The sequence below is a fragment of the Psittacula echo genome (assembly GCF_963264785.1).
Source record: "Psittacula echo genome assembly, chromosome: 6".
Classification (NCBI taxonomy): domain Eukaryota; kingdom Metazoa; phylum Chordata; class Aves; order Psittaciformes; family Psittacidae; genus Psittacula; species Psittacula echo.
The window spans coordinates 63,809,703-63,836,155 of NC_137743.1; the positions used below are offsets into that span (position 1 = coordinate 63,809,703).

Consider the following 26,453-nt stretch of genomic DNA (forward strand, 5'->3'; position numbering starts at 1 on the left):
ATACTATTCTAATGCTTCCATATACATAACCTTGTCAGCTAACGCACACTGTTACTCTGCACCTCTGGTCCATCTTACTTCGTCCCTCGCAGAGGCCTCCTTCACCTTCTCTCCTCATGAGCTCCAACAGCAGAACAGCTGGGTTGTCTGACAGTCAGAGAATCAAATCAAGCACAGGTAGGAGGGGCTGCATTCAGTGTGATGGTCCGTCTCCAAGCACTACTTTGCACTCCAGCCTTTACTGCAAGTAAAGATACCCAGGGCTAGGTCCTGAAGCCTCATAACAAGATCAAACCTATTGGGCAGCAAAGCATCATGACAAGGACGCCTCTTTCAATCCAAGCCCCGCTCCACTCAAGTCTTTGTTCAAGGATGCAGCAGCATCATCTCTCTTTCAAAACACAGATGCCCAAGGTATTTCTAACACTATGATCCAAAATTCAACTTACTCTACCAAAACAGTTCCCTTTAGTTCAGATGTTACATGTTTAGTAATCTCTAAAGACTGGTTGACTCGTAGCTATACTGAAATTATTACTCTGTGATAAATAATAAAACAAGCTAGAAACTGACTACAAATACACTCTCACCAGTTTTCAGCAAAGAGTAAAGGTCACTGGATTTACCTTTATTTGTAAGTATTGTAAGTATTGTAAATTCATAAATATTTGAACAGTACCTTTATTTTTTAAGGGCAATTAAGTTGATCCCCTCCCCAACTCTGCAACAATCTACAGAACAGATCTCTCTCCATGTTAGAGACTGTAGGTATATACTAAACCATGTTATGCACTACATGATACTTTCTGTATGTTTATATGTATCACAGCCAAGCAAGTGACACTTCAGCTCTGTATAACGATGTAGATTTCGTCATTAGATTACAGAAAAAAAAGTCCTTTACAATATTACAATAGTAATAGCACAACTCAATACAACTGATCAGCTAGAAGTGGTTTTAATGATTTTTCACTTTTTGGATATGATAATCCTCAAAGTAGCCTTCAAAAATATAATGCAAAATATTCATTTTATTTACAAATAAAATGTGCAGTTCAGCTTCTTATCCTCACCACAGTAAATACAATTTTTTATGTGATGTATAGAAACTGAGAGGCATTCAGAAACAAAAAGTTATTTTAAACCTAAAACCAAAGATCTTCCCTTCAGTTATATTTTTGTAGAAGTTACACAATATCATTTTTAATTGTTTTCAGTTGAAAAAGAAAACCCAAAAGAAATCCAAGACAACACCAAAGAATTACATAGGAAAGAAGGTTGGGGTTTTTTTAAACCATAAAGTTAAGTTTGTTGTGACAATCACAAAGCAAAGTTCTTACCTATATAGAATATAAATCCTTTTTTTGCAGCTTAAACATAGAATCTTTACAATGTAGTATTTTTTTCCCTTCTTACCATACAAATTGCCTCTAAGGGAAAAAAAAAATTCCAGTATCTTCCTTTCCCTTTGATGAAACAACAGGTGCTTTGGTTAAAAAGCAATTCGTGCACAATAGTGTTTTAACTTGCAAGGCAGTACTCCTTTATTAAGTTGGTAGAATTCCACGAGCTGGATGAGATCAGTAAATCTGGTATGACCATCATCAAGGGTATAGAATAGCTTCCCATCATCTTCCAACTGTAAAAATGGAAAAAAATAAAAATAGAGTAAAATTGTCCTTTGCTATGGTATTTCTTCATGCTTGACATACTTGAGAAGCCTTCTTTGTAGACCAAGATATTTTAATCTCATGACTACTGAGAGAAGGAAAAATACAGCGATCATTCACAGCAAGATCAAAAATGCACAACAGAAAGATAAAGCATTCTTCAACTTCCCCTTTAAGTTAGGTACATGCCTAAGATGAAAAAACAGTTAAATAAATATAATATAAATAATATTCTTTCTGCATTAACAATACTTCTTTATGCTTTTGCTTTGGAATGATAACTAGAGTTGCTATGAACACTGAGTTTTTACAGAATGACAAGAAACAGCCAAGTTTAACTAACTACTACATTTTATATAATTTATTTTATAAGGTGCACACTACTTCACTTGTGTACAAGATGACATGTGTTAGCAAAGAAACTGCCCATTGCAAAAGTCACATGCTTGATGTAGTAACATATTCTTTGTTGTAGGAGAAAGAACAGATGCAGCTCCAAATGCATGTATTAGCATAGACACAGGAAAGAAAGAAGAAACTGAGAAACATAGCTTGAAATGTTACCTTTGACTTTCAGATGCTTAAAAATTTACAATCAGTATTTCCCTATTCTAGGTTACTGAACATTAGCTCTTGGCCAGTTTGTATTGCACTGCTGACTTATTTCCTCTACTGCTGATACATCTAGTATCAAGAAGCTTCAGTCGAACAGTGACTAACTAGTAAATAGAGGATAAAAATCTCTACTTAAACTGTTTTAAAAAAGAAATGTGAAAAAGAGACTTTACAAGATTTAGACAGTAGTGAACTGAAGATCCTGAAGTAGGGCTAGTGTAGAGCAGCAGATGGTATGCAAGGGAAAGATGCAACTATCCTACTGGAGTACAGGGGAAAGGAGAAGATATAATTAGCTCTCTTACCTGTAATTAAGATTTCTCATCTGAAGCAGCTGTTGAACTGCTTACAACTTATGGCTATTCTACCCTTTTCTACCATGTCTGGAACTAGTTTGCAATTTCTCTATTCTCAGACTTGGTCAGTTGAGGTCAAACACTGCTAGTTAAGGAATTACCAATGTGTGCATGTGCAATTTCCTGTGCTCCAGCTAAGAACCTGAAAATGGATTATAATCCATTGGACTTTCTTATGCATCCAATTTTCCTGCCAACACACTGAAGACAAGGAAGAGTTGACAATTCAGATGTCTGTCGAACACAATTTAATTTTCAGCTTGTTTATCCCCTCTTCAAATTAATCTCAAACCTTGAACTGAATACCAGATTGCTAATTCTAAAGCAATCAGTATTTTGCAAAGGAAAAAATCGTATCAAAGTTATGCTTCTCAGGAACCTAACATTTTCTGCAAGCTAAGGCTGTTATGAAAAAACATTTAGTGGAAAAAGACAATCCCAGAAATGTATATCCATTCTTCTTTCACATGGACTACAGAACAAGTAATTTCTACACTGAAATTAACTTGTATCAGCTCAGAGTAGAAAGGCTGAAAAATACATTTAAGATATCAAGTTCTCCAATTTTCACAGTATGGGATCCTAAACGTATCCCAAAGGATTTCTTTTCAATTTTTTACAATCAATTCCCTGCTTCCCACCTGCAAAACCTGTTGCACATGTTACCAATGTTAACATGATGCCCTCGTTAATGTGCAGGAAGCTTGAATTAGTAGGCTTCATGCCCTATCTGAAAGGAGACATTTTTAAATGCAGTATTTTTAAATGAAGCAACCTAAAATGTAAGAGAAAAATAATTCATTTAGAGACTGAATTATTTTCAACTAGTAAAAAGACCTTCCAAATGTCATTTATTTGTTTACATTTAGTAGGAAAATTATTTTCTCTTCCCAATGACTGGAAAAAGGCAAGAGTTTAGAATAACAGCACAATTTGAAGTTCAAAAAGACAACCTTGATCTTCAACTAATAAGCTACCAACTTATTGCAGTAACACAAAATATCTTGTTTCTTAGAAAAACAATAACTTCATTTAGAAGATCAACAGCAGCCTTCCCCTCACCCCGCCCCTCAAAAAATGCTTTTCTGAACTCCTTAAAGAGTATTGATCTAGCAAAAGAGAACATGCGATAAGTCTGGGTATTGAGAATGGCATGAGGGTACTGAATGCAAAGGCAAATTAGATGACAGAAAGGAACTGAAATATGTCTGTGTTTGGTGAACTATCAGGATCCATTTACATTCTCTCTCCAGATTAAGTTGTTCTCATTACAGATATTTATTTTTCCCCCTGGTAAATAGCATAGGAGAATTCACTTTACTTTAAAGATAATAATAAAAAAAAAAAAAAGTCCTTCAAGTAAGACAGGCTTTGCACTGAAGTGGAACAGGTCATCTAGACTATCAGCATGGAAAATTTGACCCAAGTCTGTATGCCAAAACAAGGAATTCCTGGCTTCTCCAAAGACCCTGCAACAGGAGAGCAAGGTTTTAGCATGCATGTATATAATTAATTCCTCAAATGCACTGCTTACATCTGAAGAACATAAGAATTGACTGGGTAATTTTTCTGAAGAGAAGAGGAGAATTATCCAGCTCAGGGAAAACTGAAGATAACTGCAGCTTCTGGCTACCTCTGCTCTCACAGAAGAGAGGCTCTCTTTCCTGATAGGAAAAGAAAAAGTGGTCTGTTAAAATTGAGAGTTAAATGACATCCCAATGCAGTAGAATCATACAGTGTTTGTATGGAGTTCAGAAGGTTTTCTAAGCAACACAATACTTATCCCAAAGTAAATAATAGAAGCGACCACAGTCAGTAGCACACAGATCTTACACTTGGGATTCTAATCACAGAGCATACACTGATGCTCACAAGGAATCCAGGACATAGCTATCACTTTTGGATGAAGGTATCCTCCATTGTTTATCCCTAAACACAACAAAAATCCTGGGCAATTCTTGTAACTAACATTGTAACATTTCACTCCTTTCCTCCCCTGAAATACTGCTTCAGTTTTATTCTACAGGAACTTTTTTAGGGGAAAATATCAGCTACAAGCCCTAGGTATGGCATACAGAAATTTGGTGAGTGATTATAGTGGTTCACCAGATCAGAAACAAAACAAAAGCCACTACACTCATTTCTACTGAGAAACAGCAAAGTATCAGAGAAACTTCAGGAGGAAGAAATGTGGAGGCTAGAATATTATGTGATCTGGAAGAAAGTTTTTTGTGAAGAGAGAAGAAAAAGGTATAGGTCTGCTTAGTTATGTGGCTAAAACACGTAACATTGAAGTGTTTTTCATCTCAACAGAAGCATCCTGTACAAAAACCAGCATAAACCACCTCAGAAAAGAGTGGAAGAGATGGGGAAAGCTGGCCATACCAGTAGGATAACTGGATTACATCTTCAGTGAAAACTGATGGAAATACGTTTCAATTTAGGAAATTTTAGCTTACCTCTGAGTAGCTGGGCTAAATAAGGATATCAACTTTTGCTAAAATTGTCCCTCTGAAGAAGACTTGGGCATGAATATACCACAATAACACGAATGAAGAAGAGAGGTCAGAAAAAAATGTTTGAAAAATATTGATAGAAACTATCTTGAACAGATGAGTCAGATACACAAACACACACACGTCATAGGCAAGCCACCTAAACAGATGACTAAAACCAAATTGTGCACGTATCTAAAATTGAACAGGTAATATGACCTTTATTAATACAAGATTTTCTGCCATCAGAGTTGCTTCTGTTACAGTTCAAACGGATTTGTCTATTTCTTTAAAACACATTTTAGGATTTCACAATACTAGTCAAGCTTTGTAAACAGATCAAACATAAAAGCTCACAGATGTTCAGCTCTACTCAAGAATACTAATTATTTTTAATTACAGAGGTATTATGCTTACATCTTCCGTATAACAGCAAATGAAAAAAAAATCCATCAATATTCTATTACCATTATTCAATTGTTTTGTTTTACAACTGGATATATAAACTGAAATATTTACTTACAGGTACAATCTGAAAATGCTTTATTTTTAATCCATGACTCAATGACAATACAAATGTTTTGGGGTTACTTTGGCTATCACGTACCAGGAATACCCTAAAAGAGATTGAAAACATTCACAGTAAGGGCACTCTGGAAATCCTTTTGGAAACATCCAGTTAGAACTGTTGTAATTCATTATAGTAAGTATTAGTGAAAAGCAAAAATAACATTAATTAGGTACATCATGCTTTTAATCAGTGTTTCTTTGCAAATGTGTCACTGGAAATACTTTTTCTTAAATTCTTCTTCACCTTGTCTTATTATCTGAAAAATATGCATTCTCAGAATGAATGACACTGTAGGCGTTAGTTTTTACACTGCACAGAATTACAATGCATCTCTTCAGACAGAAAAGCACCCTCAAAGTTTGTGCTTTGAACAAAATTTTTATTTAGACTCTGACCCAAATATTGTGTGACTGTGTTACCGAAATCACAAATGTTATAAGGAAAATTCAAAAGGTGGCTTAACAGGAAGTTTACAGAAAGGGTAATGCAAGACTTGCAGAATGACTTTCACGTTTGGCCAATATTCATAAATGCACACTCACTTCTGCAAATCAGCGCAATTCCCACTGAAATATAGGTACACTCTGCTCACTTTATGGCATCATTATTCAAATCACAACACTCTCAATGGTTAACAGTTGTCCCTGAAAATAGTTCACTGAAAATGTATTCCAGCCAGGTTATAGACAGACATAATTTTGCCATAATTCTGGTAAAGGTTAAGGATGATTACCAATAAGATACAGCTTTCACTGAATCACTGGGTTTGGAATATTGGCTGAGAACAGTTTGGAGGACAGAAGGAAGTACCTGATTCACAGCTGTGTAGTGGACAGAGTGCAAACTGTATTGTGCAGATCTGGAACACATATGGCTAACGAATGTACCAAAGAAGGGAAATGGAGGGACTGTCATTGGAAAGCTTGTTGCTCTTTCAGGTCAGAAAAGAAACAAGTAAGATGGATTTGCAAGTATCAACCAGGTAAGCACTAGTGGCCACTTCCTTTTGTCCAACCACGTACCAGGAATGAGAGCATAACTGCTATATGAAAAGAAAGGATTTCAGGTGAAGAAAGCAGAAAAGGCTTACAGTGGATTTTCACTAACAGCATGGATGCAAACTACTAATTTCATCCTCAAAATTTTTAAGAGTTCTATTTTTACAAGGTAAGAAAATAATTGGAATTAAGAATTTTTGAGTCCATAATCATTATAACTTCCGTCAAAATCCCCATCCATTCTAATTCGGAGCTCTGATATTAATTTAGTTATTAAAGAGGGATAACTGCCAGCTCAGCATGCAGTAAGAGCACACAGCAAATATAAGGACAGACAAGACTTGTCAAGAGACTCAGGCTCTCTTAACAAGCTCTCTCTCACCACCTAGTGGCCTTCCACCCTCTCCAAGACATAAATAAAAATGTTCAGAGCACAGTCACACAGATCTTTCGCATAAACTTGACTCTTTTGCGTGTTTGTCATTAAGGACCAGCATTTTCTTTTTCTTCAGAAAAATGACACTGTAAGAATGTGCACTTCGCAGATATCCAAAACGGAGTTGCCAAATGTCAGTACTGGGATCCACATTAAACAGTACACAAAGTAATCACATTGGGTAGGAAAGAAAATTCAGGTTGATTAGGATTTATGTTCCCATTCATCAGTTCTTTTAAAGTTAATTTTCTTACTTTTTTAACAGCAAAGACAAGCAACATTTGTTCCCCTTCACATAAAAAGATCTTTACTCTTTTCTAACCTTATCACAATAGACCTACTTTAGCTGTCAATGTACCTTTAATAACTTTATTATGAAGAAAGGGTTGTAGTTCACAGAATCGTAGAAATGTTAGTTGGAAAGAAGCTTTTCAGACATGCTGGATGACTCAAAAAAACTACTCCTTCATAAACTTATAAGGAATTCTCTGAATCATCAGTTGCATTTTGTCATGGGCCTTTTGGTAATGCTATTATCCCATTCATCAATAAGATGCCAATCAGTTTGCAATCCTGTCGACCATTTATCACTGAAATGTCTTCAAATGCCCTTTAGGGGGTGAAGTATGAAATCTATAAAACTGTTACATAAACTTTGTGAAGAAATTTTGCTTTACACTTGAACAGTAGATCCAAAAACTTTATTCCTTCATAACACACCTTAAGACTATTGCTGTCCCTGCTATTGCGTCATTCAAATACTGATACTACTGCATATCTTTTCTATAATGGTCCCTTTGTCTTCTATAAGCCATTGTGAACAGACTATTTGTTGGTATACATGGTATTAAAGAGGTCCTATGGCCTCTGTCGTATATGCAGGATATCTCCCTGAATGAGATCACCTCAAAAGGCTCAACATGGATTATTTTCTCTGCCCCACCCTCTGCCCCCAGAAACTAAAATCTTATTATTTTCATTAAAAACTTTTGTATTTCTGGTGATAATTAATTCTTTCAGCTTGTCAAAAAGCACAGCATTTGTCATGTAATGTATTCATGACTTCATTGTAACTCCTGAATATGTATCTGACAGCACATGAGTGTTCATAGTACCATGATCTCATCAATTCTGGACAGTCCATACAAGAGTATCATCCTCACCAAAACCATGCACACCTATGAATAGATCCAAGAATATAACATAAAGAACATTGTACTAAACTAATGTTAACAAGGTATTTGCATGTTCATTTTGAACACCATTGCTCTTTACTTGTCAAATCTACCAGGTTTCATTTAACAGTGTATTTGTGTGTACCCACTGAAATACACTGGAAGATTCATCAGCCCTGAAATTATACACTGCTCGGAAATACGTGTTTGAGTCATCTCCATGTCCTGTCCCTCTCATGTAACAAATACAAAACTAATGCAGAGTACAGAAACAGCTTCAGGATCATTAGACAGACTTAAACATAGGAACCCTTACATGGAAAAAGAAGGAAAAATACAAAAGGGGAAGTCCAATTAGCCATCCTTACTGAGTAGGACTCACTTTCCATTACCTTTTTTTCCTATAGCCTTTTCTGCAGATGTAGAAAACAGTATCACCATGTACTTAATTTAAAATTGAAGGAATTTAACCAGTAACCTGATGTTACAGGTACCTAACTGGAAGCAGACTCAGAGACCCTTAAAGAGTTTTATGCAATTACTCATTGAATGAAGGAGGCCCAAATTTACATCTAATAGAGCAGTAAGGATAAAAACATAAAAATGAAAAATAGGGGGATTTGAACATAAAATACTTATTTACTTTGTAATTTTTAAAAATTAATATTTAAACGAGAGGAAAAAGGTCTTATCCTAACATTCATTATTTATCTTTAGGGGATAATATGATTTTTTTAGTCATTTTATGAGGAAAAGTATAAGTTTTTCGATGGCTGTCCCTGCACAGTTCATCTCAGAATAATGTTTTCAGGCTTTTTTTTCATTCTTTCATCACTAATAATGATACAAAAGACACTGGTGCCAAAGTTGACAGTTCTCAGAGAATATTGTGCAAATACAGAGCTCAAGTGCCTGGCTCTGAGAGGACATAAGTAATCGGTCAATGACAGAATCAAAGTGTTAGATCACCACTTTATTGCTTCCAGAAGATATAAAACAGAAACCAACTGATCCCCAGATAGCCCTATATAAAATAATTTTTACTTCTATCAGGTAAGTGCAAACTGTTTTTTCTTCCATTTCCCTCCTCCAATAAGAAGTATATTAAAATAGCAGCTTTTGACTAGAAATGTGTCTCAGAAAATTTATGTAAAGAATTAACTTACCCATCTACAAGTCCATGCTGCAAAATAAGTCTCTGAGCCTCTTCTCTAGATATTTTATGATGAAACCACGACTGAGATCTGTGTATAGCTGTATAAATAAAGATCTTTAAAAAAATGTTTTGCCTTTATTGAAAGAACCAACTATTGCATTTCTCTGGCAATTAATTAACTCACACATACCCATGTTAGACATGGCAATAGGACTACCATGTGAGTTGAGTCGTAGACAACCTCTCCTCTGTATGAGAGAGAAGTAAAAACATGATTTCAAAGCTTTTTTTGTTAGAAAAACAATCAAACCAACCTGGAAAATACTATTTTGATAAAACAAAGGTGTTGATACCCGCCACACTAATCCTTCTTCAACTGCAACTGAAAGGGCTTCTGTTGGATTTTCTATAATTCTGCTTCTGTGTCCTGAGAAATCCATTGCTACCAGAGAATTTTCTGAAATGCTTCTCTGCAACAAAGAAAACTAGATTTAGTTTGTTCATTTTTTAAAACATCCACCATTTAGAAGTCAGCTTCTGAAAAAACATTATGTTTTGTAAGTGGTGTTTCAAGTCTGCAGTGTTTTCCATCAGAGCCGAACTCATTTAATCTGAGGGAGCATTTGCAATTCCAGTGCTGCTGCAAACTGCAATTTTACAGTCTGACAGGAGAGATCATCTTTTTGCCTTACTGCAATGGACGATAAGTGCATCAATTTACCCGAAACTCTATTTATATATTTAACTATAACAAGCCCTTTGCATGTCAAAACAGGTCAGGAAACTGTTATTAAGCTGTCCAAGTAACAAAAAAAGGAGAAAATACAAAATTCTTATATATGACCATCAAATTAACAAAGATTTGGAATATTTCATTATACATTTCATAAATTAATATATTTTAATATAAATTTTCACTCAAAGTTTACTGGATTTTACAGACTTAACAACTGTAGGATCTGCTATACTTTTCATTTTCTTCTAGTAAAGATCAAGTTTGTAGCAATAGAATAAAAACACTGAAGTTTGACAAAACAGTCTTAAAACTCATCAAAATATTTTTCAGAAACCAAGGTTTACAAAATCAAGTTTAATACAGATTGCAATGGCTTGAATGTTGGCAAGCACTGGAATATCAAAAGATTAAAAGAACATTCTAGCATTGTGTAAATTAAAGTAAAATCTGGAACACAAGAGGCCCAGATTTCTGTAGGGCTAGCAAAGCTTCCCAGTCCAAAATCAAAGCATCTCTGTTTCGTTCTTGTTTGGTTACAAGCATGAATGTAACTAGAAATTACAGTTCACTGTAATTCTTGACACCGTAATTTAAGGTCTGCCTGAGTAACTGTAACCTGTAAAGAACTTTGCAAAAGTAAAAAACGGGTGAAATAAGAGAAAACATTTGTCTCTAGGAGAGCAGAGGGAACTCCTTGTAGCTGGCATGGTTGTGAGTTACTGAGGAATGTGAAACATGGAAGTGGTTCCCCTGTGAAGTATGTTCCTTAGCTTGTGAACTTAATTCCCAAGTTTATCCAACTTGGTGTTTAATTCATGAATTAAGTAGAAAAACAGTGCCATGCTTAATATTGGTTATAGATTCTGTCTGTGTTACAAGCTATGTGAGTTAAAAAGCACGCAATAGCGTAAGAGAAGAGAGAATCAGTAATGGCTCCCAGATCCATTACAAAAGCAGCAGCTAGCTATTGTAGCAGCTTCACATAACAGGAAGTGAAGACATGGTCCATGTATTAATTGCAATTTTGAAACCATGCTCAGTAGCAATATCACTGAAAACTAATTTTTTTAATACCTGTAATGGCAAATACATGTTTCAGGCATTTTAACAGCAAGAACTACAATAAAAGCTAAAAAAATCCACCATAAAATCACTGTCACGAGTCCTTGCAACAAGTAATTTTTACTCAATTCAGCCAACAAAAACCACATATCCATCATCCATGAAAAAGTCTGAAATCAAATGGTTCATAAAGAACTGGGATAACATAAGATATTAAAGAAAAGGGAAACCTGATCCAATCCCAACTATCTGACTGAGGAGATGGACACACCATCTGGTATAGGCTGCTGTCCTCCAAATTTCAGTTCTGCCAAATTACAGTATTTCTCTGAAGTCCAGTCAGTATTGCACCAACTGAAATTCACTTCAAGTACTTAACATTTCATATTTAAAAAAAAATAAAATGGAAGTATTACTGTATACCAAAAAGGATTTGTTACAGCTTTCTTATACAGCACTTAGAGCGTGTGTATCCTTAAACACTTTGCTTCTTTTTTAATGCATTTATAGTTCTACTGCTATTTCCAAAATCCTCTTTCCATTCTTTTTGACTGTGATAATAAGCTGATGAACTCTTAAAATACTCGTGATTTGACAAAGGGAAAAAGCCTCTTAATTGGTCTGAAGTACCTGACTTGCATTAAGTAATTAATTAGCTCTGTAGTCAACCCTGACAGCCCTGAATATTTCGGCAAGCATTTGCACATGCAAAGATTTGTAGGATCAGGTCAGTAGTGTAACTGACACAAGTTACTTAAAAATAGCATGACGGCAGAAACAATGTATTTATTCATGGAGCTACTGTAGGACATACCATAGGTGTTATATTCAAAGGGCTGCAGCCACTTCTACCTTGATATGGTTGCATGTAATTCTCATACAGCTGCATCCCATACTAAAACCAGAAAATAACACGGTTAGCATTTTAAATTATAAACCTAAGCCAAATAAATTGTTTTTCCCAGATGTAAATAATAACACAGGCTTTTCTTTATTATTAAAACTCAGGGACAAATGCTGTTAGGATAAGGAAATGCACATTATCATTGTTGCTGCTGCCTTTATAAACGTACACTCTGCATTAAATACTACCCATTTAATACAACAAATGACCTACTCCTATTTTGCCACACATAGACACATTTTAAAAGCATAGTAAAAACATTCTTGTGTATTCCTGTTGTTTTGTTCAACATTACTCAACAATCTCAATTACTTCAACACGGTTGCATACAAACATATGCTTACAGTCAAGTATCTGCAGGACTGAGGCTTCAAGACATCATCCCATGCCCTACAATGATTTCAGCAATTTGGTCTCCCATTTATTGGGATGAAATAAAATAAGCTTTCACATTTCAGAGTACAAAGCTGAAGTTGCTATTGCATGGGAACCTAGATAACTCCTCTACACACACTATCAAAATTTCACATAGTAAACTTAAGCAAGAAGCTAACTCCACACAGAAAAATTACCTTAAGCAACCTAATTGCTGTCATCCAACAGGTCCTACTTTGTTCATCATCTGCACAGAGCTGTTTCAGGTCTCTGGTTCCTCCTGATTTGTTAGGCTAGAAGGCCACAGCACATTTTTTTAGCATTAATGCATATCTTGAAGATAATACCTGTTGAAATAAAAGCCACTAATTCTCCTATTTTATAAGAGACAGCTGAATATTGTTTTCAGAAACCTTAAAGTATCTTCAGCTTACCTAAAAATTGTGGCTTACTTTAATATGTATCAGAATAATAAGCTTGTACCTTAAAGCAGAATCCATAGTTTGTTGGTGCTCCAGAAATCTTTTTGCCTGTCAAAGACATGTACATATCACTATTGCTGAATTCACAGAAAAACTGCAGATGCCTTGGCTCCTACAAGGAAGAGCAATGTACTATAGTTAGACTATTCTTAGCCAGCCTCTCCACATAATAAACTCAGGAGATACAGTAGTTATCCTGTTCCAAAATAGTCTTAACATACTGTAGTTTTATCTCTGATATCACGAAATCTAGAAGGAGACAACTCGGCATTAATTTCATAATGCAGAGGAAAAACACATCAAACTAGTCAAAGAATTCATTCTTCCAGAGAGGGAGAAAAACCAAAGTACAAGTGATGATACTTCTGGGAAAAAAAACCCACTAAATTCAAGCCACAATAATATTAGAGTAGCAGTTAAGTTTTGACAGCTGTATGCATTTCAAACATCAAAATAAAAGGTACTTTCATAATCTGAAAACTGTCCACTACTATTTCTAACCATTATCTCCATCCTCTAAGATGAACTAAGCTAAGGAAGAAAACAAAAGAAATTTGCTGAAGGATACAAAAACAACTTCCTCTGTCAGTTAACACAGAAAATTCAGAACAAGAAAAAAATTTGTTTTAAGTAGTTTATGTAAAAGGTGTCTCAACTCCACTGTATCCTGTTTAATATTATCAGGTTTAAAGAACTGCCACCAAAAAGTTGAAGTAGTAAAATGGAAAACTGTACAGTGACAAAATGTGAGAACTCTCAAAATCTCCCTGTAAAATCCCTTTTTACACAGGGTTTTGTTTATTTTACATAATGAAGTAAGACAACTTTTCAAAGCATCTACTTACACTTCAGCATTTTAACTACTAGTTGAAAATTCATTTTAAAAGGGTACTCTATTAACTGACTGGAAAAATATTGATCAGAATGAAGCAAAGTTAGGCAAAAAGAAACTACTGTTTCTAAGACAATACTTTCCCAATTTTATATCACTCTAGATTTTATCTGTAATAAATATTTTTTTCCTTTTTATCATTGTAAGTTGAAATTAAATTTAATTTTTTGTAATTAGAACAGATTTTAAATACATACATATTTGCTCTAACTTCATTACGTTCTCCCCTTTTTATTTTTTCTTCCCTTACCTTAGATGTACCTTTAGTGGAAAAATAAAGGCCAGATCTTCTCAAAAGAAAGTACAATTTTTTCCAGGATTTTTTCCCCTGCTCCTTTGCATGCAAATAACCATGAATCTCAGGATATGTGCTGGAGCTTAGGAACATCTGAAAGAAAACATCAGATACGCATTTTTCTTTCCATCTGAAACCAGCTTTCTATTTCACTAACATACTCAGACAGAACTAAGGGGAATAAACCCCTAAATCCAGTATCACACCACAGTAATTCAATTATGGTTGCATCTAATCCCATTAAGAGTACCTCTGACTTAAGACGTGTAGAGTGTTACACAACTCCAAGGTATGCTAAGCAAGTTACATATTTATGTGGAACATATGGTTTGAAATGAGAGCATTAGTTATGCAATATGTTGACTTCAGCAACAAAACCAGTGTTAAGAAGTTCTGATCCCATGCCTTAGACCCTATTTATATAAAACTGCAAATGAATGCTACCAACAGAATAAGAAGAAAAAAAAAAAGCCAACTCTCCTTCCCCCTGTGTTACAAACCAGATAAGGGAACCGATCTGAGTTAAAATTAATTCAGCAAAGAAATCACAAAAACTGAATCACAAACCCATGCAGGTCAGGTAGATGTTACCATTTTCAAAAGGAAGAGACAAAGGAGGGACCTGAAGTGGTGCCTGAGCAGAAGCTGTAGGAGCCAAAGCCAGATGCTGGGCCAAACACCAAGACAGCTCCTGCTCCAGATATTCAATGGCTTCGCTTTAGCCATTTCAACCAGACGTTGTCAGAGTGCAACACAATTGTTATCCAGCAAGATACTGTTATCTTAGCAAAGACCAAATACACAGTTTTACTCAGTCTGCACAATAAAACTGCAGAAGTACCTATTAAAAGCTGGCAACCATATTAACTTTATGCTAATTCAATGAAATGCATTCATTTTTATTACTCTTCTTCCAATAAAACTGCTCAGAACAATGACTCACATCTAAGCATACTAGCCTAGAATCCTTCAATTTCCATATATGCAAAGGAACCAATGTCATTACCAAGCTCTTCAGGGAAACTTGCCCCAGGCTGGTCTGTACTATCATAAATACTATCTACGCTTATATAGAGGTAGGGAACAAAGGGGTTTCTGCCTGGCATCTGCAGTTTTCATTGCTGCACTTTCCTCCTGTCCACTGCCACTTCCAGAATATCTGATTTGAGGACACAAAGCAACAGATCACCAGGCAAGAGACAGAATGGCCAGTACAGGATCGCAGCAAAATAATGAAATGAATGTGATTGTGGAAGCACACCAAGTTCTTTAGACACTAAATAATGCAGTTCAATCAAGGAGCACAAGGTTGCTTTCACTTTTATTGTTTTCCTATCTTGCAGACTAAATTCAGCTGGTGTGAATGCAGTAATATGGGCAGGCTTCACTTGACAGGGGAGTGCCCTAGCTCACAGCAAAGAATGCATTATGAATAGCTTCACCGCTATTCACCTGAATAGTTAAATTACAGTAAGAGTAGGTACATCTACCTACAGTGCTACTGCCACACAGCTGTGTACAAATGCAGTTTAAGCTATTTCAGCCACACTGAAGCAGATGGGTAGGTTCTGGTAGGTGTTCCAGCCTGTTTTCTCCCCATTTGCCACGAATGAACAGGTTCACTGCTGACAAATATAAAGGCTGAGTTGAAGAAGTATTTTAACTCCATAAAGAAAGTCAAATGGAAGCTTTAGGAAAATCTAAATGAGTCAATCTACATAAAAAAAGAACAGCATCTTTTTAGGCTTTAGTATCTCTGCTTAACATGAAAGGAGTGGTTGGCTCGCAGCCTGCACAAGTGTCTTTCCCAGGATTTCTGCCATAAGAGCTTCAAACCAGAAGTGCTGTCATGAAAAACACGTTTCTTACTCAGCAGACCAAAGTGGAATACAAAATACAAAGCTCAGCTTCAACAGTCATCATTGTGCCCATGCTATCAATTAAAATAAAGTAGCAATAATGCTAGGAAAAAGGCAATCCCAGATCCATCTTTTTCTTTCTAAGACAGCTGAGGACTGTGTGAGAAAATATGACATGAGCAATCTGAAGTTAAAACTAATAACTGTCAGAAGGAATAAGCAGTAAAAATATTTCAGAGTCAGAACTGAATGCAATAAATACCTAAAACTAAAGATAGTAGAAAAGACAACTTCATTGGGATTTTTGTTCTGGGTTGGTTTTGGTAGGGGTTTTTGTTGTTGTTTTGGTCATTTGTTTTTTTAATGGAGATACATGCAAATTTATTATTGGGGGAATGGATCCCTGTTCATACAGATAATCAATATATGACTAATATAAGAAAAATAAGAAAAATCCTTAATATAGTAAGATGAATTGTGGAGAGTTAAATGATGGTACACTGCAGGCAGGGATTACTGGTCACATGCTATGCAGAAATAAGCTTGCACCCTCTCTCCCATGCAGTGAAATATGTAACATGATTTGTAGGGTGGTGTCAAATGTCACCATGTCTTTCAGATAGTAGCATATGACAGCACCAAGGACTCAATTATTTTTAGCTTAGCTGTAAAACCAACCAATTTAAAACCAAGCTGAACAAAAACCAAAGCAAAATAAATGTCTTTTGTTGGTAAAAAACCAAATCAATCAACAGGTGAAAAAACAGAACAGGAAAAAACATTGCACTGTCTCAGATTAATATAATAATAAAAAAATCAGAAATTCTAGATGTCACTAAATGCAATGAAGTTCGAGAGCCATACTCATAACTATAAACCCTATTTGTATGCACCTTCAACGTTTTTAATTTAAAAATAAAGACTGGTTGCAGTGGCATAGAAAATATTTGCTAAGGTAGATGCTTCTCAAGCACTACACACTATTTTTGAGAGTCAAAGAAGCCGACATTTTCCTAAGACTCTGTAAATCAAGTTGAATTTGATGACTGATTTCTCCAAAGATGTGATGACAGTTGGCAATGATCTAGTCGAAGGCTACTGGGAACGAGCAGGATTCTCCCCTGAACCTGCTGATAAATTCTAGGGCACCACGCAGTTCCAGTGAAGAACTGTTACTGACTCTCAGTATTGTCTCCTATTGATTTCAGTCAGTCTGAGAGTTTTAGACTGGCAGAAAGGCCAGAAAAACCTAGAATGGAAAATGGGGAAAGGCAGACTGGAACATGCCTAGGAGACTGACAAGAGACTGAAATTCTGTGCATGGCTATTTCAGCCTGAAATCTGGAACAGAATCAGATGGGAAACTGGTCAGGGAAAGAGAGACTTTCTGTGGCAGAATGACTAGAGAAAGAAAGCTTGACTCTTAAATCTGTGAAGGCAGAGAATGAGAACAACTAAGAACATGGGGAGGGCGGGGCAAGAGATGGCAATGGGGAAGGCCAAAAGGAAAAGTCACTATCAGGAATTCTACCTTTCACAAAATGATGAGTATTTGTCTTGATAATCCTGCTGTGTCTTTAACTTAATTTTTTGCATATATAAAATTTCTTTTGTTACGCTTATTTAGGAAAGGCATATGTTTTCTTCTTTAATATACCCTACATCAGGTGCAAGGTTCTTTTTATTCCTCTGAAAGATAGGTTGGACATGTGCTGTCTACAATAGTTTTTTCTAATGTATTTAAGCTTCACGTAAAAAGCAATTAGAAAGAAGCAGCCAAATTGGTCAACAGAACTCTGAACTTCAAGTCTACAGACCAAATCTGAATATCAATTGCATCTATTAAACAGTGGGGAGTGGGAAGAGAAATAGGTCTACCCTTAAAAACAAAACCAGAAAAACCCTGCTATTTTGAAGTCGTCACTGTTAAATTTAAAACAGAGACATACTGCATAGTGAAAAAATCTGTTACAAATACAATTAAATATAAAAACCCTCAAAATTAAAAATTGGAGAAATGTTATTCAGAGACAGAAAAAAAAAACAAAAAAACCCAAAACAAAAAAAAAGGGGGGGGAAAGAAAAAAAAGAAAGAAATCTAGGATAAAATTTTGACCTTTCAAAGGAATTTTTAAAAAAACACCAACACCTTATTGACCTCAGTGAGGGTAGGATATCACCTATTAAGGACTCAGTTCTGTCAACACTCTATGCTGTGCAGTCTATTAATTGGAAATGCTGTCAAGAATAAGAGAGGCCTCAGATTAAGAGCTTCATTATTACCTTCCTTTTTGAAATGTTTTTAAGTATCCGATTTGCAAAAATAATCTACAGCAAGACTTCCAGATGATCCATACTGCCTACCACTAGACATGTATATACAGCATTGCCTCAGAGCAGTCATATCCTAATAAATACGGCTTCTAATTCTAATAGTGACACACTTTTTTAGGCTATAGGCCAAACCTCTCTTTGGCATACACAGACATTTGGTATACGTCAGACCTAGTAATTTTACTTACCACATGCTAAATGATAGGAGACAGGTAAAGTGGTTGTTGGGTTTTTTTTTTTGTTTTGAGGCTATTCAGATGTTCTGACTTGAAGTCATCAGCCAAAAAATTCACTTTCAATGAAAGTCAAGAAAAACATAGTTGAAAAATATTTTACTTGCTCACCGCTCAATCCACAAAAAACTATAGAAGTATCAGAAGTGATTTTTTAATCATTTGTAAGCATTGAGTTGTTAAAACTAATGTCTCTCTTGATACTTGACCAAGCACATCACAAATAATAACCAAGGCTATTAATTTGTCTTAATGAAAGTTTCCAAGGATATAGCAACTTGCTGTAAACAACTGACCCAAAAGCTTCTGTTGAAATGTGCATGACGACTGCACAATTCACAAAGGTATTCTCTACCTTATGCCTCCTAAGTTTTATTGAACAAAACACAATTAAACAGACAATACAACATAAAATAGCAGCAGAGGAGTGTTCACAACAGACTTTTCCATCTACCAAAATGGGATGTAACCATTACCTATTTAGAATTATTTTTAATTCTTTCTGCAAGAAGCAGATAATCATCACAGAAGTAGCCTAGCTGGTTGATAGGCAGTAAATTTCACCACATGTGTCGTCCATTGTCTTTCCTTCACTGAGTTTCAACTACAACTTTTGGGGTGATGTGAACACTTGGAAAAAATGAAAACCAATAATAATCATAGGATAAGCTAAGGCAAGTGAAGTTGAAGTGATGTCTAACTTCCAGTGGTGAGACTGGCAGTGGTGACCTGGAGGTTGGTCAGGGTTTGGTAAAGTTTTCAATGAACAGAGTGGCCATCATGTGAGTAGGACATATGTCAGTGCCCTTTCTGTGCTCAAAGTAGTTGAGAGGGAAACCCAACAGCAGTTTGCTTACTTGAAGAGTTTGTTTTCCTCTAGCCTAGAATACAGGCCAAGTTCCCTTATGGTAATTCCTGTTTTCTTCTTGCTGCACTCCATGTGATGGGAAATTCTTAGAAAAGTCTCAGGGGCAAGAGGTGTGTTTGGCTGCTACATGCTGGTGCTCAGAAGGAGCATTGAGGATCCTGGAAGCTATTTTTGCAGGTGGTCTTTTGAAAAATAGCCTTAACTTCTCATTCGGGAATGGTCATTTTAAATTGAAAATAGAAAATGTAAAATATTGGTTACATATGCAAGTACAAGAAATGTACATCTGTATACTAGCTCATTTTTCCTTCTAATGTGGCAAAAGAAGTAGTAGGTTTGCTCTTGAGGAAGTATGTATGAACCCATAAGTCTATGAGCTTGTGGAGAGAGCTTTATTCATGTAGAGGGTGACCAGGCATTGAAACAGGCTGCCCAGGGCAGTGGTGGAATCACCATCCCTGGAAGTGTTCAGAAACCATGTAGATGAGGCCCTCGGTGATATGGTTTGGAAGTCCTGGGGTAATGGTTGGACTTGATGATCTTAAAGGTCTTTTCTAACCTAGCTGATTCTATGATTCTATCTTACCCACAAGCTCTTCACATTCGCTATATATCATATATGGGCAAGAGTATCTAAATCAAATGTTTATGTTAGACTGCAAAATCTATTTTCTATCTGGGTAGTGAAAACGAACCAATTTTCATTAGATATGCAGCATCTGTAGAAATTAGTTTTTTTATTTAGGCTCGTAACAATTATTTACACAATCTAGTATGTGTCAATTATGTTGAATTTGAAACATTTTTAATCTATCTGGGGTTAGCTTAACCTCCTGACTAACATCCACTTTTATAAGGATATAACTTTTTAATACAGAGGAATGTTTTGAGAATTAGTTGTTCAATGTTTTTCATTTACTGGCGGATGCTAAGGTAGAATTTATTATAAAAAACCCCAACAACCTAGTTTTAATATTTCCTTTAGTTTTACCTTAAATATCTTGTGTTATTATGTTGCCTTTCCAATCAGTCTTTATCCCCAAACCTCATACATAGGCTTGCTGTCTTAAGACCAGTGAAAGTTCTTCTATTAATTAATTTTTCTAGTGACAAGCAAACAAGAGTGATGAGTATGTTTCCACCTTTATTACTCATTTTTCTCCTCTTTGGGAAGTAAGACGATGATCCCTGATATGGTCATTCTGTGAAATTATTCCCACTGTAAATTAAAATCTTGTGTCCACTTAAAAGATGACTAACACTGAGTGACCTACCACTTTTTTTCCCAAAGGCTACAGTAGCCTTCAAGCTAACAAATCATACTAGTCAGTCTAAATTTTCTACTCATTAAGTTTAACCATTTAAGCCTTTTTTTATATCCAGTTGTCTCACATTACCATTTCCTCATTATTCTACCAATGCCTGCTGTTAAGCATATGCCAAGTACTGCAGCACTACCACCTTTTTAAGGAAATAGGGTCTTTCACCTGAAATACCCAGTAAAGGCATTAACCGTTTTTACTTCATTTTCTGTTTTGACACTCCGTGACTCTGAAAGAATGTGTAAATTTCCAAGTGTGGTCATACAATAACTGTCTGGAAGGGACACACCACTTCATATCTCATGAGGAAAAAAAAAATTACCATATTGTGAGTTATTCAAAACCTAGGAATGAATTATGCTCACAACAAAACAGGCAATGGGAAATTCTAAGTTATGCTGGCTCATCTTCATTAAAAGATTACATACCTGTAATATCCCAGAGTGGCTTACAGCTGCATGGGTCTCACTTGGAAAAGATATCATATGATCCGGAAAAAAGCTCTGTAACAATAACAATTTGTATCAAAGTTCAATAAAAATAAACATAAAACTTCCTATCTCTTTTGGATGTAAAATTAAAGCTCTCCATGCGCTGACACTGCAGATTATCTGATCTAGTAATTCACATTTACCTTACTATCATTTCTAAATTTGTGGCATCTGATATATTATTTGCTGAAAACCTTAAAAATTTTGAGAAAACATCAGCAGTTTCTGGAAACAAGAGGGTTTCATACATCAGTACTTGGGCCTTAGTGCTGTTTTTCTAGTAGTAATTTCTATTGCTGTTGACGTATAAGAGTTGCCTGGGGGTTCAATGTGCTGCAAAGTAGGGGCACTATATGCCAACATTGTTTTCTATTGCTTTCCTTACACTAGAAACCCAGCAAAATATTTTGGAATAACTTCCATTAACGAGAATAAGTCCTCTCAGTTTTTATCTAACTGTCCACTTTGTGTATGAAGATCAGTTAAATCTGACTATATCAATATGGTATGGTTAAAAAGTCCACATTTAAAGTGTCGATTTCATTATCAAGGAAAGATCAAGGGGTAATTTATGGACAGACCTGCAGCTGGGGAGTTCAATACAGTCACGCAAATATGAACCAGCCAAGAATCTGATCATTACTTATGAAGTTTTCTCAAGGTCTGGACAAGTTTGAAGCTAATATTCCCTTGACCATCCAATGTCCAGTGACCTTCATTTTTAATAAAACTGAACTACTGGTAGGGTTGATTCATATCAACTCATTTCTGATAAAGCATCCCTGCTACACCTGGGTCCACAGTACCCAGAAGAATGACTCAATAGAAACAGTAGGGTCTCTGATCAACCAGAGTTGCTTAAGCTAGTCATAGCTGCATGTCTGCCACACTCCACAGCTGGTTCCATTCACTGGTTAACCAACACACTTCTTTGAAAGCCACTCAGCTAACCATAGACTGCCTCAAGCTTAGAATTCTTCACTGGTGCACTGATACCTCTATGCTGGGGAGTACATGATTTGCTCAGAGAAACACAAGTGGAGAAAGAAAAAAACCTCAGATCTCTTGGATCTTTTATTATCTTAATATTTACCTTTTCATCCTTTTCACAGGTAGATAATTTGAGTTCCCTTCCACTTTTCACCTTTCAAGTCCTCATACATTTCAGCTATTTCTCCCTTTGACATATGAAACAAGCTGGCTTTATATGAGACAGCATTAGGAGTGATCCAAATACACCATGCATTTGAGCAACCAGATGGTGAATTTCTCCAGCTGAGCCAGGACTGCTTCCATGGCCTTTGCCATCAGCCACAGTCTGAATTAGCAACATTAACCTTTGGTAACATCCTTGAGTTACGAGTTGTCTCTGCTCTCCTTCCATTCCTTACATACACTAACTCTGGCTTCACTTCCACTTACTTGTAATAGGATATGGCTGCTCACAGCCTTTTGTGTCAGCTGTCATTTAGCTGCAGCTGTGAGAAGCTGCCATTGGGCAGCATTGGCCCATAACATTCGATTTTCACTTTAACAATTAAATCCGTCTTTGCTACAGATGCCCCTTCTCACACTACTTCATTTTATGTTTTGTTGTCACTTGATGGCAACTTCACTCAATTTCAATAAATCTATTTCATTGCAGGTCTATGTGCAAACTTCAATAAAGTTAAGCCCATGTTTGCATGTCTGCCCCCTCACCCCCTAAAAACTAAATGTATGAACAGAGATGTTTTACAATTGCAACAAAGGGACTAGACAAAAGTTACATGGCCAACTCGTATGTTCCTGTATCTCATATGTTCTCTCCCAGTTACTCCTTTTGACTCACTAATAACTTTACACTCTGCCTATCCACATGTAACAGAAAAGACTTTCTTGCAACTACAGCAATTGCACCACTTCACAGATATAATGTCAGGACTTACCAGTGGATTTTTAAAAAATTCATACTTGGCATAATTTTTTCTAAAATACAGTTTATTTTCTTCTTCCATTACCCAATTTGACTGGACTTCCATTACTAATTCATGGTCCTCTATAGCTCTTCCTGTAAAAAAACACAAATTAAAATAAACCCAAAACCCACATAACCTGCACCTTAACAGCCTAAGAGTAGAATGTGAAAACACAAAGGTCAGGTAATAAAAATATTATTATATTCATTTAAACAAATACAAACAATGAAACAAGCAACCTGAACACAGTTCGCTACTTAGGTCCATGCTACATCAAACTACTGTTCCACCTCATTAGGGCCCAACTTCTGAGGTAGGTCACACATGGGTAATTTTTGTTGTGCTTTGTTTCTTTTACAGGGGCAGCTGAAGGCTTTATTCTATTGCATGGCCAAATCCACGTTCTCCCTGCACCAGCCAGGCAGCTCCTGCTGTGTGATGCATGGGGCAGCAGGCAGCAGACCACTTCAGCCATTCACTCAACCTGTCTGGGGTTTCTGTTGGAAATGTCTTCCTAGCAGCTGTAGGACTAGCATATGCAAAAGGAATGGTAAAAGTAAGCCATGAAAAAAATAAAAATCAAACCAAAAATAACCTACAAAGTGAATCCTAATGTGTAGTTTGTCTTTGCAGTGGGTTGAGGGGAAGAAAAGGCAAAGAATTCAGTTGTAGCACAGCACTGGCAAACAGAATCGGTATTCTCACTGTTTTAGTCTGCTTCTGCCATTTAGATTCTTGAGTGAGTTTTTCCCTTTTACAGCAATATGAAATGAACTTAAAGGAAAGACACAGAATTTAACAACTTTCCTGTAGACATGCGGTGCATGTTGACATGTTGCATACTTTGAGTAATGCAACGGGACTACTCATAGTGCAGGAAGTTAAGCATAAATCCTCAAGACTATGCATATATGCATAATTTGTGTACAACATTACTTATACTGCATATCCCCCCCTTTTTTTTTGATACATTTCATCAGCTTGTGAATTGATATTACAAAAAAAAAAAACAAAAAAAACCAAAAAAAACCACAATGGACATGCGTCCAAATGAGCACACAGTTTTTGTGTCCACTTGTATTTTGTTGTGGACTCAAACTAATGAGAATAAGATGGAATTGAACAAAGTTGTAGATTTTATTTGAACAATCATTGGCACCTCCAAATTTAAATTACACTCCAACAATGAATTACAGGTTAAGAACAAATTTGACTTCTAAACTGATGTCTCTCTGCCAGTTATGGGGTTTTAACATCCAATTCTGATCATGGTTTCAACAGAAAAAGGCAATTAAAAATTCATTATAAAAACCATGAAACTTACAATTTTATGATCCTAATTTTCTAATCCCATTTTCTCCACTTAGAGAAATTTTATTAGAAATTGTTTTTAAAAGTCCTAACAGAGAAAATAATAGTATTTAAAAAAAAAAAAATTAATTAAGCATAACATTAAATTAATATAAATGGTAAATTTTTTGCAAGTGGTCCTGGCTAAACAAATAGCCTAACTTTCATAAAGTGTAGTGTGGACAACATCCTAACAGCTAAAAATCAAACCTCATTTGAAATCATTAAAACCTCTTTAGAACCACAATATCTTTCTATTGATCTTCTCTTGCCACCTTAGTCACTGCTTCATGCTTCCACACTGTCCAGTCTGTTGGGTAACAACTTTACTGTAGCCCACAAACGTATAAGCTTCTTCAGGAAGTTTCCAGCTAGCAAATTTAGAGACAATACACTCATATAGGTAAATTTCACCTCAGTGGCAAAATATCAAGCTCATAACTGGCATAAGACAAAGCACTCTGATGATCAAGTAGGGCAAAGTTAAAACTTTAAAGTTAAAACACTGAATTTAACTCATTGCTGAGCCCATAAAGACAGAAATTAAGGACACTACATGAAACTCACATATTGTAAGTGGATTAAATGAAGCACACAAAACCAGAAAACAAAAAATAGCCCCAAAATAGAGACAGTGAACCTTTGAAAAATGTTGTACATGCTGCTCTACTGCAAAACACATTCTTCAGATGCAAGAGACACTAAAGAACTGAAGCTCTTACTCAAAACCAGCATTTTTTTTTTCTTTCAATTTTATAGAGAGAAAGTGCTCCTCTGGGATGACATTTAAAACTCTTGAATGTTTGGCATTGTGACATTTAAGAAAATATCATTTCCTCAAGACTTACTTCTTGGTACAAAAATAAGAAATTCTGCATCACCCCAATGGATGGGTAAGGCTGCTGGTATTTCTTTATTTTTAAGGTGACATATCACAGAATATTCTACAATTTATTCAACTTACTTTCTTGAAGGAACCAAAATACTAAGTTAGTGTCCTCCAAAACACAGCCCTCTAATCAAATCCCTAAACGTTGCCATGAAAAAGCCACACTTTGGTTTAGTTAGATCATTTTTTCTCTTCCAGCTAGATTGCAAAGTTTCTGCCTCCTTCTCTACCATCTCTTTATTACAACTACCTCTAACATGAGGACCACCTTCTCCAAAACCGAGTCTCCTTAACTATTGAAAATAATTAAAGCACATGAAACATTTAATATTGAAATCCATGACAGAATGCATTTCAAATGGTTTCTCTAGCCACCCAAATCGGGAGGGTATTAAACCAAATGAAAACCAGAAAAGCCATTGCTCAGTATTATTGCACAGACAATGCTTTGTGAGCCTTCCCACAGACTACCTAAAAGAATGCAGATAGTGAAATCAAAACAAGACAGTGAAATATAACAATGATGTGCCTGGCCAAGGCGTTACTTCCTACTCACAGAGGAATCCTAGAATGCAAGTCTATTGAGCTGCAGAAGCAAAATGAAAAATGTTTACAGTCAACACAAAAATTTCTCACTAGAGAAGGAAAAATTTCAGCATGAAGATAGTACTTTCTTTCAAAGGAGAACAGCTATGGAAAACTGTTTTCACAGCCTTGCTCTGTCTGTATAAGGGAATTATGTGACCTGAACACCAAGGTACATAGTGGTAGGGATGATATGGCATCATCCAATTCCAGGCATACCTCTGCAGCCTTTAATAATCTCAGACAAGGTGAAAAACATCCACAAATTTCTTTGAATTCAGTAGCCTGGGACAATGGGACAAAGAGGGAACATACCAGAAGCACACAGTTCTGAAATACATTGAGA

General features: G+C 35.9%; 1 protein-coding gene across 1 annotated transcript in view; it reads right to left on the reverse strand.

Annotated features, from left to right (window-relative positions):
• Window positions 1-1,492: 1,492 nt before the first annotated feature.
• The window catches only part of GRB14 (growth factor receptor bound protein 14), a gene marked incomplete at its 3' end in the record, with an annotated part of 48,689 nt that continues 23,728 nt past the window's right edge, over window positions 1,493-26,453 (reverse strand). The window contains exons 3-13 of the mRNA XM_080621739.1: window positions 23,254-23,375; window positions 21,263-21,337; window positions 14,174-14,311; window positions 13,033-13,143; window positions 12,747-12,842; window positions 12,085-12,165; window positions 9,826-9,942; window positions 9,663-9,720; window positions 9,483-9,570; window positions 5,660-5,753; window positions 1,493-1,639 (exon numbers count right to left, since the gene is read on the reverse strand). Of these exons, the coding sequence (XP_080477865.1) occupies window positions 1,493-1,639; window positions 5,660-5,753; window positions 9,483-9,570; window positions 9,663-9,720; window positions 9,826-9,942; window positions 12,085-12,165; window positions 12,747-12,842; window positions 13,033-13,143; window positions 14,174-14,311; window positions 21,263-21,337; window positions 23,254-23,375 (1,127 nt within the window). The remainder of the gene's footprint in view (window positions 1,640-5,659; window positions 5,754-9,482; window positions 9,571-9,662; window positions 9,721-9,825; window positions 9,943-12,084; window positions 12,166-12,746; window positions 12,843-13,032; window positions 13,144-14,173; window positions 14,312-21,262; window positions 21,338-23,253; window positions 23,376-26,453) is intronic.